General features: G+C 46.1%; 1 protein-coding gene across 18 annotated transcripts in view; it reads right to left on the bottom strand.

Annotated features, from left to right (window-relative positions):
* ADGRL3 (adhesion G protein-coupled receptor L3) overlaps nucleotides 1-17,526 on the bottom strand; it is a 635,479-nt gene that overhangs the window by 139,902 nt on the left and 478,051 nt on the right. For 16 of the 18 annotated variants that reach the window (XM_075929235.1, XM_075929232.1, XM_075929231.1 and 13 more), the window contains 2 exons: nucleotides 10,825-11,010; nucleotides 7,825-7,863 (listed from right to left, as the gene is read on the bottom strand). In XM_075929235.1, the coding sequence (XP_075785350.1) occupies nucleotides 7,825-7,863; nucleotides 10,825-11,010 (225 nt within the window). The remainder of the gene's footprint in view (nucleotides 1-7,824; nucleotides 7,864-10,824; nucleotides 11,011-17,526) is intronic. The other 2 variants (XM_075929226.1, XM_075929227.1) reach the window with 1 other exon arrangement.

Raw genomic sequence — 17,526 nt, 5'->3', positions numbered from 1 at the left:
ACCACAAGCCATAGCCATGATCAAGGAAACTACCAACAAACTGCGGGAAGGGGTGTGATCAATGCCCCTGGACAACAGTGGAGAGACACTCCCAGGAACTGTGCCTATGTGCTGTGCTGCTTGAACAGTCTTCACTGAGACGGGGGGCAGATTGAAAGCATGGATCTGGGGGCACAGGGAGACATGGCACTGAAAAGGTTAATGCACCGAATTAGACCAGCTCACGAAAGGTCTGGCCTTTTAGGAATCCTAGCTAAAGAGAACATCGTCATCTGTATAAAAGGGTCACAAGTCAAACTGAAAGAATCATCAGCCTATGCTGAGACAGTAGATCTGAAATAGACAAGCATATTATTCTCTGAGCGCCTTTGAAACAAGAAAATGTCATTTTTCATTAAATGATGTCATTAAATTCTGGTTCTCGGCGGGGAGCTACCTTTGAATCTGTCTGATAAGGCTCTTCGCTGTCACACAGCCCCTTTCCTGGTAAATTACTCTGTTAAACCCAGATTAAAGCTGTTCTTTAGTCTAAGCATAAGTACTACGCTAGAGACAATTTCACAAACGGAGGCCAGCGCATCTCCAAGGCCGTCAACGGCCTGTAATACGTGGTAAAGTGGCGCACGTGCTCGTTTGGTTGAAGAATGATTGGGGATTTTTAAAAAACCCTTCAAATGTAGGAACTAATCTCTCCCACCACAGCTTTTGGAGCCGTGCATCTGTGAAGGAAGCACTGGTCTTCATTGAGTGCTATAATACATGACTGATGATTGATGGCGTTAACTTTAATCGGCAGACTACGGCTAACACTATGAGCAAGGTGAGGGAATCCCAGCTCCCGCGTTAGCTGTGAACTGAGGTAGCGCACTAAAATTAGTAATGGAGCAGCAGTAGCAAGAGCTTGAATAGTACAAATGTGCCTCAGTCCTGTGGGTTCCTACTCTAATGTGCCTGAATCCTGTGGGTTCCTACTCTAGGGGGTAGCCCCAGCTACTGCTACTGCTATCTTCTGTGCCTATACTGCTCTTTTTAGTGCGTTTCCTCATGAGACCCAGCACGAGAGCGTCTACAGGAGTTGGAGCTCATGCCTCTCTCCTGTGTGTAGACATTGCCCGAGTCACAGAAGTAGGCACTCGTGTGCCTTGTCAATATGGATGGAGAGAAGGTGAGATGCCACAGAGAAACGAAAGCCAGTTTCTTTGATCCTGCTCACTCCTAACAAAGGGCTCTGCACAGCAGAAACACACAGGGTATAGCCTCGCATTTCCTCCCTGCCTGACACAAAGCAAGCGCAGGTTGCTCACGCTGTGAAATATATTAAGTTCACAGAGTTTTAACAAAGGTTACCAAACCACAAAATCCTGCTGCGAATCAAACTACTTTAAGATGTCCTTTTAATTATATTAAATGAAAGTTTGGGCTGCTTTGATGCTTATGGGCAAACATCTAGCTCTGTTGAAAAGCTGCTAAAAGTACTCCCTGTTGCTATAGTTAATATACTACATTGTATGCACACTGCTAGCCAATTTATTCCAGCCACTTTAACAAGGATAGCCAGCCTGACAGGCCACACAGAACAGCATCAAGAGTCAAGCAAAGCACAAATCATTAGAAGGCTCCAAAAGTTGTTTGACACGCACCACGGAGCACTTTGTCAGACAGCCAATTAAGTGACCAAATACAGAACTTGAAAAATCCTCATTAATTTGTTTGTCGCTCTATAAAGGGAAGCAATAGGGTTGCACTGCAAGTACACAAGTGAATGTGGCATAATTCAATTTACACTCTGTCATGAAGGTGCAAGATTTTTCTTCCATTTCGACACAAGCAGGCATCAATATGATGCGGGACAGGCAGGACTCAGCCATTTTCGATATCACCAACATCTCTGTTATCTGCCAAGAGATATTAACTTTTCTAAAAAAGGCCTCGTCCTTTATTCCGTTGTGAACTTAATGACACTGAGAAGAGTCAACCATTTTTGCTTACGATAATGATTCAGACTGCCCATGTGAGCAGAGGCGGACAGCTTTCAAACATCTTCCGGGAGAAACATTGAAGACGTGATACCCGAGGATCAGAACTAAAGGGAACACTTTGATCAACACAACAGAAAGCTTCACAGACTGGAGAGGACAAGAACTGAAGGAGAGAAAGCCAGACTCTTGGTGGGGAAATTGCTCGCTTCGTGGAAGATCCTGTGTTCCTTACAGCCTTGGTAGTACCTTCAGAACACGTCCACGACAGCTGCTGATGAGGGGGAGATAAAAGTCGCATCCAGCTTCTAATGAGTGAGAAAATGGCACTTGCTGGAGCAAAAAGTAGTTTGTTTTGGGATGTGGCAACAACATGGTTCAGAATAACAAGAAGGGGCTCTTCCTGAAAAGTGGATGGTACGTCCCAGCAGCAAGGAGGTGGCATTGGTCCCCATCTCAGGTAGACAAACACATTAACTCCGCTCAAGTTTGTGCCTAAATACACAGGACTGTGGGCAGAGTTCAATCCCGGCCAACCGCTGGGTTTGGGTGGATAGCTGGAGCCACTACCCACGCTGCTAGGCTGAGCAGAGTCCACACGTTCATCTACTGGACCTGGGAATTCCACGTCCGGTCGTTGTGCCGATGGAGCCTCTGTAAGGACGGAGGGCCGGCCACACTGCAGTGCTCAGCAGAAGGGAAGCGCTCAGCTAGAACGAGACACACACTGCAAAGACTGGTGTTTCCCATCCAGAGTAAAAGAGTTGGTGCTGGCCATTGTGTTGCTTTTCTAGAAACGTTAACTCAAGTACGATTGACTGGCAAAGACACTTGCAGGAGACTATGGTGATGCGCTCTCGTTTCCGCATTTGCCTTCCTAGTGGTTACGTGTATATGTGAAGGGATCCCTGCTTGCCACACCAGGGAGTCGGGGCTAGGCACGAGGGGCACCAGAGCCCTGGCCCAAAAGGCACAAGCAAGACGGGTTTCTGTTCTCACCCCACGTAATGAGGCACACACATGGCTTTGAAACGCTGAACACATACTCTCAGTCTGGAGCAAATGGTGTCAGGTGCCCCCTGGGTTCCTTGGGAGACTTCTCATATTGCCAGCAGGTGTGTGGGGTGGGGCAAAGTGCCTAAGCAGGCCCGGGAACCTGCCTTCTGCACAAGATGGCTGGGCAGGGCATTGGCTGGCAGCCCTGAGAAGTAATTTGCCCCAGGGACAGGGCTGAGTAAGGCCACGTCCACCCTGGAGCAAAGGAGGGAGAACACAGAGCCCCCACTGCCACTCTCAGAGTTACAGTCCTCTTCCTGCTCTGTTTGTGGGGCAGTGCCGCTACAGCATCTCTTACTTGCTACCCGTGAGACCTGACCTGAAACTGCACCCAGCCAATAAAGCTTACAGGAAACAAACGGTTTGTTGAACGGATTGGAGGTGCTTAGGTGGCCCCCGTGCCTTGTAACATTTGGTGTATGTATGCTCCCCCTGCCCAGGAGAGATGGGGTGACATGACCATCATTCCCTACTTTACAGCGGGGAAATTGGGGCATACACAGGAGAAGGCCCAGATTCTCGGAGGTACCAAGACGCGTACTCTCCACTGACCTCCATGGAAGACAGAAGCCAAAAACCCTTTCAGGAGCCCAGTTTAACTGACTGGCAGAAGATCCAATAGGATGCCTGAGGGGGAAAAAAGAACTAAATGCAGTTCTTTCAAGCTCTAGCCTCACTAAGCCGCTGGGCCATCCCTCATGCCTGAGCATACATTTTGTGGATGAGAAACGCAAAGGTTTAATATTGTCTAAGCTTTCCTAGACCTGCTTATTCTGCTTCATCTCCCTGATGAATTCCAAAGCCTCAGTGATCTCCCCGTCTAGTCTCCTGACGTCAGGAGTTACACTCAGCCAGCCAGGCAGCGGACACCGTGCCCTCCGCCAGCTAAACAGGCCCCTCGCACCGAATGAACTCAGTTCCCTTGCCGAATATTGACTAGCAAATATTGGAAGCAGCTGCCCACAATTCAGGGAGTGAAAGAAGAAACAACCCTCCATAAAACGGAGTCACTGAATTTTGAACTTGTCCAGCTGCTCGCAGAATGTGAGCGAGGGAAAAGAGGCAAAGGTGACAAATGCATTATTCATTGCGCATCCTACTCCCTGCTCAAGGCTCCGTTACCATGACGCATTCTGCGGCACACCTGAAGTAGGCTGGCAAGATCAGTGAATAATCAAGAGGCTGGTTTGGGGTATTTTCTTACATTGTAACCTTTGGGGGGGGGGGGGGCAAGGACTATTTTTCTGTTCTGTTCAGCTCGGGGGAGCTGGTCTGTGGACTACAAAAATACAGATTACTCATAGCAACGATGATAATAATGAAGAGGATGAAGAATGGGTGTGGCCATACAGTTCAACACCAGCTAATGAAGAATGAATTGCATACTGGAAGTTCTCTGTATTCGCAATATGATTCCAAACCATCTTACAAGCCTGAGTGATAAAAACACAGAACCTTCCTCTCTTGGTCAGCTGGCACATGGTTATCTTCTGCATGAAACTGATCCCCGGAAGAAAAGTGATCCCCATCAAATAAGTCTCCTTTGGTGGATTAGGCGTCTCTCTCAGCCTGTAATCATTAGGCAGTTCAATTCTGAGTGACAGTTTTTCTTATTTAAGTTCTGACTTGCAAATCCTGGGGCAGATCGGCTGTCTCTCACCTAGGCCGACTCGTATTTGTTGTATCACTGATTGACTTCCTGAGTCGCCACTTACCGCAAACTGGAGGATTTGGCTGGGTTGTGATTTTTGTGCTGGTCTCTTTGAAAGATGAAAAAAGACCAGTTACCACACCAACTTCTGAAAGCTGGAGAAGCGGTGCACTCTGCCTCCGGAAAAGATCATTGGGTTGGACATTTTTCAAACAAATCATCGGATCAACATTAGTTTTAACTGTGCATCTAGCTCAAGCAATAGGCTGATAGTCTCACAATCCCATTTGCAGAAACGTATATTTGAAGAACTCTGCAATACATTTGAATCAATATTTGACATGGTTTATTTTTTATTATACATATCTCTTTGCTCAAGACTCCCTTCAGCTTCATGTATTGGCTACAGAGAATTACCCATCACTCAAAGTCTATAAAGATTATGTACGTCTGCCACAAAGAGGAAACCATCAAATCTCTAAGCAATCTACCCATCCATCTCTCTGAAATTAAACCTCCTAAAATACCAGTTATTTTCATTTCTGGCTTTGCATTTGCTGGACATCCTTTATATCAACTTCCTGCTGCATTGGTCCCTTGTTTAGAGCACTTATTAGTCACATGTACATTTAAAAAAAGCATGTGCTAACTACAAGGTTCCACTTTATGGTAGCACTCCTCTGTCATGAAACCCTGGGAGAAGAGTGGAATCACAATTGTGCTGTAGTCAATGGCAGACTCTCAGTGATTTCAGTGAGACCAGAATGCCATCCCTTGACTCGCACGGTGCATTTACACTGTAGCTGCAGGTAGAGTCCCCAACTTTGGTAGACGTGGCCGAGTTAGCTTTGACTAAGTTGGTGTGCTAAAAATAGCAGTGTAGTCCTGGTGGCTAGACAGCTAGCCCCTCCAAGCACAATCTTGTCCGAGTGTAGATGAATACTTGAGGTGGCTAGCCTGTTGTGCCAGCCCAAGACACCATGCCTGCCCAGGGTAGCTCAATCAAAGCTGCAAAGTGTCTAATCAACTGCTATGGCCAGCCTGCAAATTTCACTGAATTGAAAGGAAATTATTGGCTGGAAGAGGAAATGCTTTAATTTCTACTGAACATAGTCTCTTCCCGGTGCAGGACACCCACACTTCTTGGGGACTATAATTACACAAACTTCTAAAAGGAAAATGTATTCTTTGAAGACTGAATTGATGCAAAACACTCTGCAATGCAGCACTTAAAAGTGTGCTATGGTACCTTCTTTTTTCTTAATGTATTCAAAGGACAGAACATATCAGACATGGAAAAGAAGAATAAGGTCATCGATTGCCGTCTCCCTCACATGGTTGTTCTCCTCAGAAGAGCTCTGTACAGTGTAAGGGCTTGTCCACACGGGGACAGTTGGGAGAGTTAATGCAAATTAACTCAATGTGCAAAGCTTAAGTGGATTAGTTAAACCACACTCAGACACTGAGGAGGCTCGCATTCAGAATTAAAATACCTGTAATGTAATTTAGCTTAATTCACCTTGGAAGGTAATCCCTAAGTTTTGAACACGTGAGTAGCCCACTGAGTTAAAGGGGAAAACTTTGCATGCTTAAACTTAAGCATAAGGTAAAGTTTTTGCAGGATGAGAACCTCTAAACTTCTTATAAGATATGTTAAATACATTATTGGCCAAAGGGAAAAAAAATAAAAAATAGATGAGAGTTTGCTGTGTCTTTTTTTTCTCCGACTTAGCAAAATCTAAGAGACAGAGAAGAAGAACACGGCAGAAAAAGAGGAAGAAAGAAGGAGGAGGAGGAAGAGGTGCTGGTTGTTTGTGGCTACTCTCTCCAAAATCTTAAGAGTACGCAGTCTGAGTGACAGAAACGTTTCCTTATCTTTCCTGGTGGTACTTTGGGTGCTTCATTTACCTTTACGGTCCTGCCTTGCCAGCTTGTAGTATTAGCACAGATTTTTCTCAAGGGACAGCACACCCCTGGGCAGCTGGCCCAGCAAGGAGTCCCCTGAGTGGAGGCACCAGGTGCCAGAAAAGAACACAAGTCTTAACCAATGAGATGAGAGAAAGCGACTCTAATTGCTGGTGAGAGCAAATGCCCAGAAGAGGAAAAGGGGCGGGGTTGAAGCCACATGAGTAGGCAGGGCTCCCTTTTCTCTCTCTCTCTCCCCCCTCCCCACCCCGCTGACTGGTCTACATGGAGAATTTACCTTACTTGTTTCAAGTGAAAATGTGCGTGCAAGCAGCACAGACTAAGTGAGGACGCTCCACTGAAATGGGGCCCAGCTTGGGCCACCTCTCACCCAAATCCCTTCAGACACAGATCTGTGCAACGTGGACCTCTCCCCTACACTCTTGGGGCACCAGGAACAGCTCCCCACCACCCTCCGCGTGGCCTTGGGAGGAGAACATCCAAGAGGAGTTGACTGGAAATTCTAGATGGGAGGGGCAAGTGCAGCCAATGCAGAGACCGAGAACTCCCTACAGTTCTGATAGGACTTTCTCTGCCCTGTGCTGACTGGCTGTTTGCTGCAACCCTGCCGTGCCCTCACAATATTCACCGCAGAGTCTCTTCAGGCCTCCCCCTCGCACCCCTCTTCTCTGCTCTGTGCCTCTTGCCCTTCCATTTCACTGATCTCTGCTGAATTAAACCCACCCCCAGAGTGGAACCAACAAGTGATTTGCCATGATCTCATTCTGCACGTTACTGGCGTGCTCCACCCTTACACCACCTTGGGTCGGTTTCATCTATGTGTATCCCCTACCCGAGTTTGTACAGCACCTCCCAAAACGGGGCTCCGGTCTTGGTTGGCTCTTAGGTACTACTGCAATAAATGATAACAGAAACACTACTCACAAGACAGAACAAACTCCTTTCCTCATTTGGAGACCTCAAAAAATGGCTGAAAGGATTTTCTTCCATCTGTCTCTTCCCCCCGCCACCCGTTTTCCAGTGATTTTCTGCCCCACCGTTCCTGCAAGTGTCAAGCAAGGCAGCAGGGAGTGCTAACGTTATCCTGTAACGGTCACTAGAGAATTGGCTGCCACAAAGGCTAGAGGGATTAGAAAAGCGGACACACGGATAGCACCAGACATTCAAGTCAAATAGCGGTGACAGATTGATTTAAAAAAAACACACTAGAAATACCTGGACATAGGCCCTGCAAGAGCGCTCCCTTTTCTGAAGCTGAATCCATAAAGACAGCGGATTAAAGACAGAATAGAAAAAAAAACCAAGTTAGTGACAGAAGAAAACAAGGGAAAATATAAAGAAAACATCTACCCCAAACCGACTGTTCCTCTGTTAATGAGTTTCCAGGAGAAGGTGCACGCAGTGGAATGTCGTGAGGGCCGGCTCTGGAAACAGCAGGTTAGTTCTTTTTAGGAAAGCACAGACAGGAAACACTACGACAGCAGCTGTTAGTTATGGCAGCAGACCTTGAGGCAACTGGTAATGATGTAATGATGCCAGAGAGGACGGGCCTTATTCTTCACTTGCGCAAGGCTCCTTTACATTCCTCGGATGGTGTCAAGGGGTATAAATTATAGTTAAATGAGAATCAGGCTGACTCGCTGCAGGCTGGGTGACTTGATCTTTGTGCTGGGGGTGTCAATTCCAGTCCCCGCCAGCATGTTGGGAGTTAAATGGGCCACGTGGCTGCTGCTGGCACATGATAAAACTCCCCTAGTGCATGTTAACATAGTGAAAGTTTTTAGCAAAAGAATATGATGCTTAACCACCAGCCCAGTTCATTTCACATTGACTTGCATTAAAACAAACAAATGAACAAACAAAAAAGAACAACAACAACAACAACAAAACAAACAAAAAACACCAAGGGTGCGTCTACACAGCACCCAAAACTTGAAATAAGATAGGCCATTTGCGCTACGCAAATTGTGTAGCTTATTTCTAGTCTATTTCGAAATAGTTACAGCGCGCCAAATTCTGAAATAAAACGCTGTTTTGAGCCATCTCTTGCCCCTCGTAGAAGGAGGTTTACAGGGCTGGCGAAATAGCGCATCCACTATATTTCGAAATAGCAGACATGCTCAAAAGACGCGGGGTAGCTATTTGGGGATAGCTCTGGTATCCTGAAATAACCTTGCTGGGTAGACATACCCCAAGAGCCCAGGTTGCTATTTTCAGGCCACGTACTGAGCAAGTCCTTTCTGTGGCTATATACACCCCTCCACGTTTAAACAAATATTTGATGGCTGGTGCTTGCCTTCTTCCCCCCTCTATCTAAACAAGACAAAACAAAAACTTTTTGCTAATTACTGTTTTGGGGGGAGGTGCACTACCGTGGATGAGTGAAGGGGATAAAGGAGTATTTGCCCAATGTTACTTCCAACTTTAATCCGTGCATTCTTAAATGAACACGGAGCCCTTGCTCCTATAAAGAATTAAGTGGGGAATGAGAGCAAGTAAATTACTGAGCCTGTCATTTGGATCACTGACTCGTATCACTGATTTGCCGGCCTCCACACACTCCAGAATTTTAATGTGCAGCACAATTGATTTGTTCTAGTTGATGGTGGAAACCTGGGTGGGGGGGAGGTCAAAACTATTTGAGGGGGCCACAGAAAGTCTGAGCAGAATGAGAAACAGTGTTGTGACATTCCTCTTGCTACAACCAAATTGTCACAGAAATGGAAAAATGTCAGAAGGTGAAAGAGACAAGGATTAAAAACATGTTTGGCAAAGCAAAGGTGACGGGCGGCTGTATGCAGCTAGGCAGCATTCCGAGTAGCAAGCAAATTAGAACCATGTAACCAGTTAGCATGTGACAGTAATTGTCAGTTTTTACCCGAGGTTGTCAGATACCAACATGGCTAAAAGATTTGCAGTAGGTCTGTAATGAATTGTTACATTGCTGTAACAGTTAATACCTACACCATTATAGGATAGCTTGAAGCAATATTAATTAATAACATCACGGTAATCCAGCTGACAGCACATGCAAAGCACAGAACTCCAACTCCTAGAGTTGTTTGGTTTTTTTAAACGTAACAATCCAAATGATCCTTTGTGCTTAAAACACATAAACGGACAGCAACAGAGTGCATCAAAGAGATAACTTTGCTTTGCAGAGAATTATTTGGTTACCCCGCCCCAAAATATGGTAAACACAGAAAATATCAGGTGTATCAGTGACAACCACCACTCCCCAGCTAACCTGGGAACCCAATTCTACTTTTAGCTACACAGATGCCTCTGCCATTACAGCCTATGGCATAACACAGTGCAGAATGTGGTACCTTGTTTTAATAATACAGTCTACATAACTGAGAGTTCTTTTTCTTAAGGACCAATGCAAGGTCTACATGAATCACCACTTTATATTCATATAGGCCCTATTTTCAGAACTTAACTGATATTTAAATGATGTGTAAGCCCCGGGCTAACTTTTTACACAGGAGTGGATTTCACCTTAAAGGATTTTTATGAACTCCACAGCTAAGAATCCAACTATCATCCACTTCCCAACTTTTAACGTTTAAATGGCCATCAATGCCCATGTCTGGAGATAATAATCATTTTCCATCACAGGAACCACGCTGTAATCTTGATACAAAAGGTAGGCCTAGAAAAAATGATACCTATAAAGAACTGTCCAATGTTACATTGCCTTCCCAGGCTGAGCTATTTTTTTAAAGTGTTTTTCTCATTAACATTCACTTTGCTGCTTCAAATACATGTGCCTCCTCCCATCAATGTAAATTTCTTGGCCATGACTTTTATAAACCCAGATCCCTCATTTTGTGGTTTAGAATATGAGGGTTATTTCATAAGGATTCAGCAATAGGCTCACTGGGGAAAGTACCACTCCCAGTCACCTTGGTGTGAATCCAGAATCATTCCAATTGTTTCTCTCCAGCTCCTGGGAACAAAATTAAACCTCATGGAGTTCATTCAGTGAGGCATGTGAGGATGGACATTTTCCAGTACTAGCACCACACTTGACATTAATAACTGTTCCACAATGCGACAGACTAAAAATATAAATTGTAATCGAAACAGTCACACACACCTATTGCTGAGAAAGAAACCCATCCCAACATCGCCAGGCCTTCTCCCAGCTCTCTGGAGGACACACAATTGTTGCTTACCCTCCGGGCCCTCCCCAGCGCCTTCGTTCCTTACCTTGTTTAAACTGCGCGCAGCACTGTCTTTCCCACCTGGAGTCAAGTTTCGGAGCTGCACATCCAGCAAGCCGACCAGCTGGTCCATGGCGCGCACGGAATACGTGATGTCTCCAGCGTTCAAGTGGGTTTTCGTCTGCTCTGCAAGCTCTCTGGCAATGTTGGCAGCTGTCTCCCCGGACTTCAGCTAGGATTTAAAGCACAGGAGAAAATGGAAAGATGCTTCATTCTTCCTTGCTAAACGAGAAATCGTTTGGAAGGAAAAGGATCCCGTTTTCTCCTTTCAGATGTGTAGGTAAGTATCACTGTACAATCGGACTGGATCTTTACTGTGACCGCAAAATCTTCAATTACCCCTATGTCTTAATCAGCCTCAGACGGCAAGGATTACACACTTTATTCTTAAAGACTGCTGCGTGTCATAGCGGGCAGATGATTTAAAATGGGATGCAAAACTGTTTAATTATGCAATGCATTTTTCCCTGCAGCAGTGCAGCAATTTTGTGTTTTATTTTTACCATTCTGCTGTCCCGCTTACACAGCGGCTGGTAAAACAGCAAACTGGCTTGGGAAACAACGGTTCAAGCAAGGACCACAGAAGAGATTTCATGATTTCAAATCAGGGGAGCCAACTCTGACTACACACATACTGCTTTTTTGCCACACGGCGCTGCATTGACCTCAGTAGAATTGGTTCCCACCAGCATGCCGAGGTCAGAATCCGTCCCTAATACTGCACAGCACTAGAATCTATAGGCTCAATATTCCTTCGTACTGTAAACAGCCAGCAATTGCTGTAACAAAAAATAAAGATGTGGAGGTGGAAAAGCAGGTGCAGCTACCTTAAATGGAAGTACATAGTGGAATTCCCCTGTTCTTCAGCTAGACGGTAACATCTCAAGCCCTACCTTAGCACAATCAATGTGTAAATATGCATGGGGGTGTTAGGAAACTAATAGCAGCCTCAAACTCAGCAGCTGAATTGATGGAGAACAAAGAAGTTTCGTTTCAGCTACTGGTCCCAATGCCAAACTGACTTCTCCTCAACAGGAACAATATGAGACTGCGATAACCCACAGTAACTAAGGAAACAGACTGCAATTTTCCTAAGTTTGATTTAATAAGTAGAAGCATATTCAGCCATTCCAAGCCCTTTGCTGTTTAATACATTGGCCACTGCTGCCATTTGGAAGCCATATTAAACAGCAGGAGTGCTGCTCCTCAAACACTACTGTCTAATCTGAAAGCTTGACAGTGGCTTAAAGCATCCTATGACTGGCAGTGTGAAAACACGCCTGGACCAAGGGGGAAGTGTATCAGCATCAAACAAGGGACCAAGATTTCCTGTGCTGTCACAGAGGATCCTCCAGTAGGGACTGGTTAAAAGGCTATCTGGACTTCATCAGAGTTTAGAGATTTTTGCATCTGCATCATTCGCAGACTCCTGCCTCTCAGTATCACAAACAAAATCTGAACCTGGCATTACCCTGGTACATTTTTCCCCCTTTTTGGGATTTCACCTGTAACTTAAGCTGGTTTACGTTGCTGGCTTTGTACTTCCCTGCTCTGCACAGCATCAAGGGCAATTGCACAGGTGCAGGTCTGCATGAAGGTACAAATTCACTCTCGAGTTCAAGGGTCCTAGCAAGCTTTCCTCCAATAGATAAAAGCAGACATTTCTCTTCTTCACCCTTTTGGGGTGCCCATTTGAATGCTGGATGGTGGAAACAACAGGCAGCGCTTTTCTCTCCATGTCAATCAATGAAGTGGCGTAGAAATGAACTTACTACCATCAATTCAACAGCAACAATTGTCTGAGGTAATGCAATCAGACAGAAGATGCTCGTATATGCATCTTCAGAGAATTACAGAGCAATACAAGGTGGTGTTCTTTCCATTATATCTATGACAACTTGTATCCAAGGACTGAATTATTTTAACGCTACTGCTCATGTGTCTCATGCCATCGAGATCAGATTCTACTGTTAACAGGTGCCTGTCACTTTCTTCTCTGACAAGGCAGTCATGGAGCCCTGGATCCTAGTATTTTAAACTTTCCTCTTCCATTTCCTCTCAGTCCTAAAATAACTGGCGACCTGCAGTGAGTCACTGGGCCTCTAAAGTGATTCTGCTGGTCTCTGTTTTTTTGTGTGTGTTTGTTTTTATTCCAGAGGTAGCGAGAGTGTTAAGCCAGTAGATGACCTCAGAAATGCAACTGATTCTTGCAGTTGTGTTAATAGGCCCACCATGTGTTTTAGGAGTGAGCCCAGTGGCTCTAGGCCATGTCTCTTTGTATCTTTTCTAGTATTGCAGGTCACTGTGTTTAAAGTAGGTCTCCAGGTTGGACTCCAGGTGAAGCCGCCACACACAAGAGGCCTCTTCCTTTGCAGTCAACACTTTGCTTTATTCAGTTTCAGTCCATTGTTCCTAGCAACCTACAGGATTTTCAACAGGCCTTTTCACTGGAGTCTTCTTCTGTGTTCTCCCAATGATTTAAAAATAAAAAATAACTATGGAGACCAGGCACTCTTCCACAGTTCTACAGAATACTGTGGAGGCTAAACGAACACCAAAAAGGAGGTGTTGGACACGGTGCCTGTCGAAAGACATTAAAATGTCACCACGAACTCTCCTGAGTCATGAACATTTGCCAAAACTCATCTGATTTATCCACAAGGGTGAAGACTCTAACCCCTGTCATTTCCCCCTGGGTTTCAGATAAAACTCCTTCCATATTCAGTCCCAAAACTGTTCTCCAACTACTTCCAGCAGAATGCACGCATGGTCTGGAAGTTCCTTCACTCTATGCTCCTCAGAGCCACAGGGATGGTGCAGGCTGCGTGTAGGGGGAGAAAGGTGCAACAACTTGACATGCTACTGTTAGCTTCTCGAAACCTTAAGGATATACGTCTAGACTACAGGCTTTTATCAACTGTCAACAAAGCCTCTGTTGAAAACGGACATCTAGACTACAGCCAGTTCTGTAGACAAAGCAAGCCGCTTTTTTGACAGAGTCTAGACGCCCTCTTTTGAAAAAGCACAGCGTGGATGCAATAGCACCTTTTTTGACATAGCTGTCGAGAAAAGGCGTTATTCCTCGTAGAATGAGGTTTACCGCCGTTGACAAAACTGCTGCATTCTGACAACAGAACTTGGCGGTAGTGTAGACGCAGGTATAGTTTTGTCGACAAAAGTCCACTTTCGTCGACAAAACCCTGTAGTCTAAACACACCCTAGATGACTAAAAGGGCGAAGTTCTGAGTCATGTCTTGTTATACACTCAACATCAGTCCCCACCGCTAGCTTGATTCCAGGCCTAAGAAGCACCTTTCATCCCTTGGAATGATTTCTATGTGTACCTCTCTGTTTATCATATATGAAAGGGAGACGGCTCCTTCCTGCTGCAGAAACAGGGCACTGCGTGACTGCAGGATCTCTGCTTGCTTCATGAGCTAGCATCTGTCAGTCCGAATGGGCCAGTCAGACCGATAATGCCTTTATTTCAGGATGTGTGCCCACTTGATGCCCAGGGACTGGGAATTGTATATAAAGGGTAATAGGCCATTCTTTGTCACTGGCAACTATGATATGGAACCACTGCACAGCTTTTCATCACTCAGGTTATCCATGTATCCCTTCCAAGTATTTACACGTTCCTTCTGCCGGCGTGGGTCTGCAAACTGGCTGCATTCATTGCAAATGCTGCACTTTTGGCTAGATGAGAGAGAGCCTGTAGGTTCACTTCCAGAATTCATACACAGCCATCAGCCTGTCCTCTGCTTTCATGCTCTTCCTTCTGCTGACTGCGTCCCCAGTGGGTTTGCTTCTCATGTCCATCCTTTGTGCCCCTTGGAGGGCATGTCTACACCAGGAAATTATTTCAAAGTAACTAACATCGATTTAATAACTCCTGAATAACAAAATCGAAATAGCACATCCCACTACAGGGGAGACTCTAAATGAGTCTGAGGCAGGCTTCTTTAATGTGGACGCGCTACCTCAACTTAGTGCCCCAGTAAGCTTTGGGGAGTAATTACTTCAAATTACTTTGGGGAGTAGTTATTTTGGAATAGCAGCACCGCAGCAACCACACTACCCCTATTTCGAAATAGCTATTTTGGAATTAGCGTTATTGCCTGAGGAAAGCAGGAGTACAGATTTCGAAATAGCCAGTAGTGTGGACACTGAAATAAGGGGGGTTATTTCAAAATAACTCCCTAGTGTAGACCAGGGCTGAGAGATACCCTCCTGAGTAATTCCTCTCCTCTCCTCTCCTCTCCTCTCCTCTCCATGAAAAGCCTAAGACTGTCATTTGGCATATTCCACTGCTTCACAGAGGTGTATCGCTGATTTAGGGCTAGCTCACCATCTCTCAGGAAATGTCCTTTCCCAAAGCTCACTACAGCCCTGTTCCTAAAGGGGAAATGTGTCAGTGGGGCCAACAATATCTCCTGAGCTTCAAGTCCAGAAAATACTTCTCAGCAACATCCTGGTGCCATTGTTCTCATGTGGAAGAGGAGTCGTTTTTCACTTTCTTTCTTCCAGAGCACACCACAGGTCTTCAAATTGTGCTAGGACTCTAGTGAAATTAGAATCAGTCAGAGCTGCAAAAACATGGCCTAAACGAAACAGCCCACCATCGCCTGATGCAAAGGAGCCTGTTTTTTTTCCACAAATGTAGAAGATAAGATAAGCAGACAGTTCTTCTCCCAGGCAGCACCCACAACTAAAAAGGGCCGTGGGGGCATCTTCAGAGAAATCACACACTGGGCAGAAAGGCAAAAGCAACAAAACAAACAGTGTAAAGCTGAGAACATGACCTGCAAATCAGGACAATGCAATGGAAGCCACAGATGACCTTTCTGCTGCCTTTTACTAGGTGGAGTTGTGCATAACTCAACACGCTTGGCAAGTTTATCCTCCTGCCGTCTTACGAGGGAATTATAGGCACCAACAACAGCGTCACAGTAAATGTCAGGAGGCCAGTGACTTGCCGAGGTGGATATCCATTGTGAATCCCCATCAAGCATAATGACTGTTAAAAAAAAAAAAACTAATACAGGACTGTCAAACTTTTAATACCATGGGTGACTAGCTGGTGCACAGCAATTGCAATTCCAAAAAGCAGGATAAGAAAACAGGGATGCTTTGTATTGTGTGGGTACCAGCCTGTTTTAGGGACACCAATTCAAGAGGCTCCACTGACTGAAGCCCCTTCATGGGCTGTGGGGGACTCCCACTCTCTGCCTTTATAGCCTGGATCCTGGAGACAACACGAGGAGTAACTCTGATGGGGTAGGAGCATGGGGGCAGACAGAGCCCCACGCTGCCAAGGGTGCCACCACCTCCAAGCCGTGCAGCTCCCCCGGGGTGCTGGTGTGAGAGGCAGAGGGCAGAACAGTCATGGAGCTCCACTGGTGAAGGCAGGGAGTGAGCGGCTGCGTAGCACGAACATCTCCCTGTCACGACAGTGGGTTTGCTTCAGTTCCCATGGCCTGCTCCTCCCCTCGCACACATCCCTGGCCTAGTAGGAAGGGGCTGAGGGTGAAGCAAGGGCCCAGGATGGAGCTCAGTGTCCTCTGGAGGTGAAAGGCTTTCGAGATGTGTGGGATTAAGCTGTCAGCAGCTCCTCTCTGCCCACTCCTCACCCCCAGGGACCGCCCCTCAGCCCTAGCAACTGCCTCTCACACCTCACCCCTACGGTCCACCCCCACTCCTAGGGACTGCCCCTCACTCCTAGCAACTGCCCCCCAGGGTGCTACCCCTGGCATTCACTGACTGCTCCCCACTCCCATGGGACCACCTTGGAAGAGGGCGCCAGGGAAGCAGGGGGATGAGGGAGTCCTGGTCAGCCTCAGAGCCAGTTGAAGCTGTTCCAGCGCGGTGGCTGGTGATCAGTCAAAGCAGCAAGTGGGAATCTCCTGGACAATTTACAACCAAATTTGGGAAAAGAATTCTCCACTCACACACAGACACACAGACACACACACGCAATTCTGTTCCCTGCAGGGTCTCCCCACGGTGTTCCTTCACAAGGCTGACCTACAAGAGCTATCTTTCAGACACGCAGCTGCCCAGCTAGTTTGCCATTCCAGCACATGTTTACTTAGTCCTAAGTCCTAGATTCTCATCAGTTGCTCTATAAGAAGGATCCAGCCCACAGACTCCGTAGTGTAAACGCACATCTGGTCTCCATGTGTAATGCCATCAGCCGAAAGCGCCACGGAGCGCCGATAACAGAAATGTTCAGTGCAGCCAATCTGGCCCTGTTCATATCCGAGTCTGAGAGCTTTTGCTGTCAGGTGTTAATGTACTTTTAACCCCAGAGAGGATGAAGAGCTGCAAGACATCCATCAAACAACAGGTGTTAGGTTATTTTCATTGCTGTTGGCTCATCCCAGATACTCCACTTCCTCGGTCCTTTTTCTCTGGTGCACTCATGGGTTTTACAATGCCTTTAACTATTCTCTCTGTAGTTTTCCATGCTGTGGAAATTGCGAACAAAAGTAACAAAAGCCATTGTCTCCCTGAACTGTAAGCACTAGCAACTTTCACAGGGACTGACCTTTCCATGCCTTAAGAGATACTAAAATTGCAAGCCAGTTGGCAAGACGGAAACCACTTGTTCTGTGCAATTGTATCATCGGGAAAGATTTCATGACAGGATGATCCCGTGGTTCCAAAAAAACCAAGAAAAGACTTA

This window comes from Pelodiscus sinensis, chromosome 5, assembly GCF_049634645.1.
Source record: "Pelodiscus sinensis isolate JC-2024 chromosome 5, ASM4963464v1, whole genome shotgun sequence".
NCBI lineage: Eukaryota > Metazoa > Chordata > Testudines > Trionychidae > Pelodiscus > Pelodiscus sinensis.
Note: the sequence above shows the minus strand (reverse complement) of the source record. Positions and strands in the feature narration are given on the sequence as shown.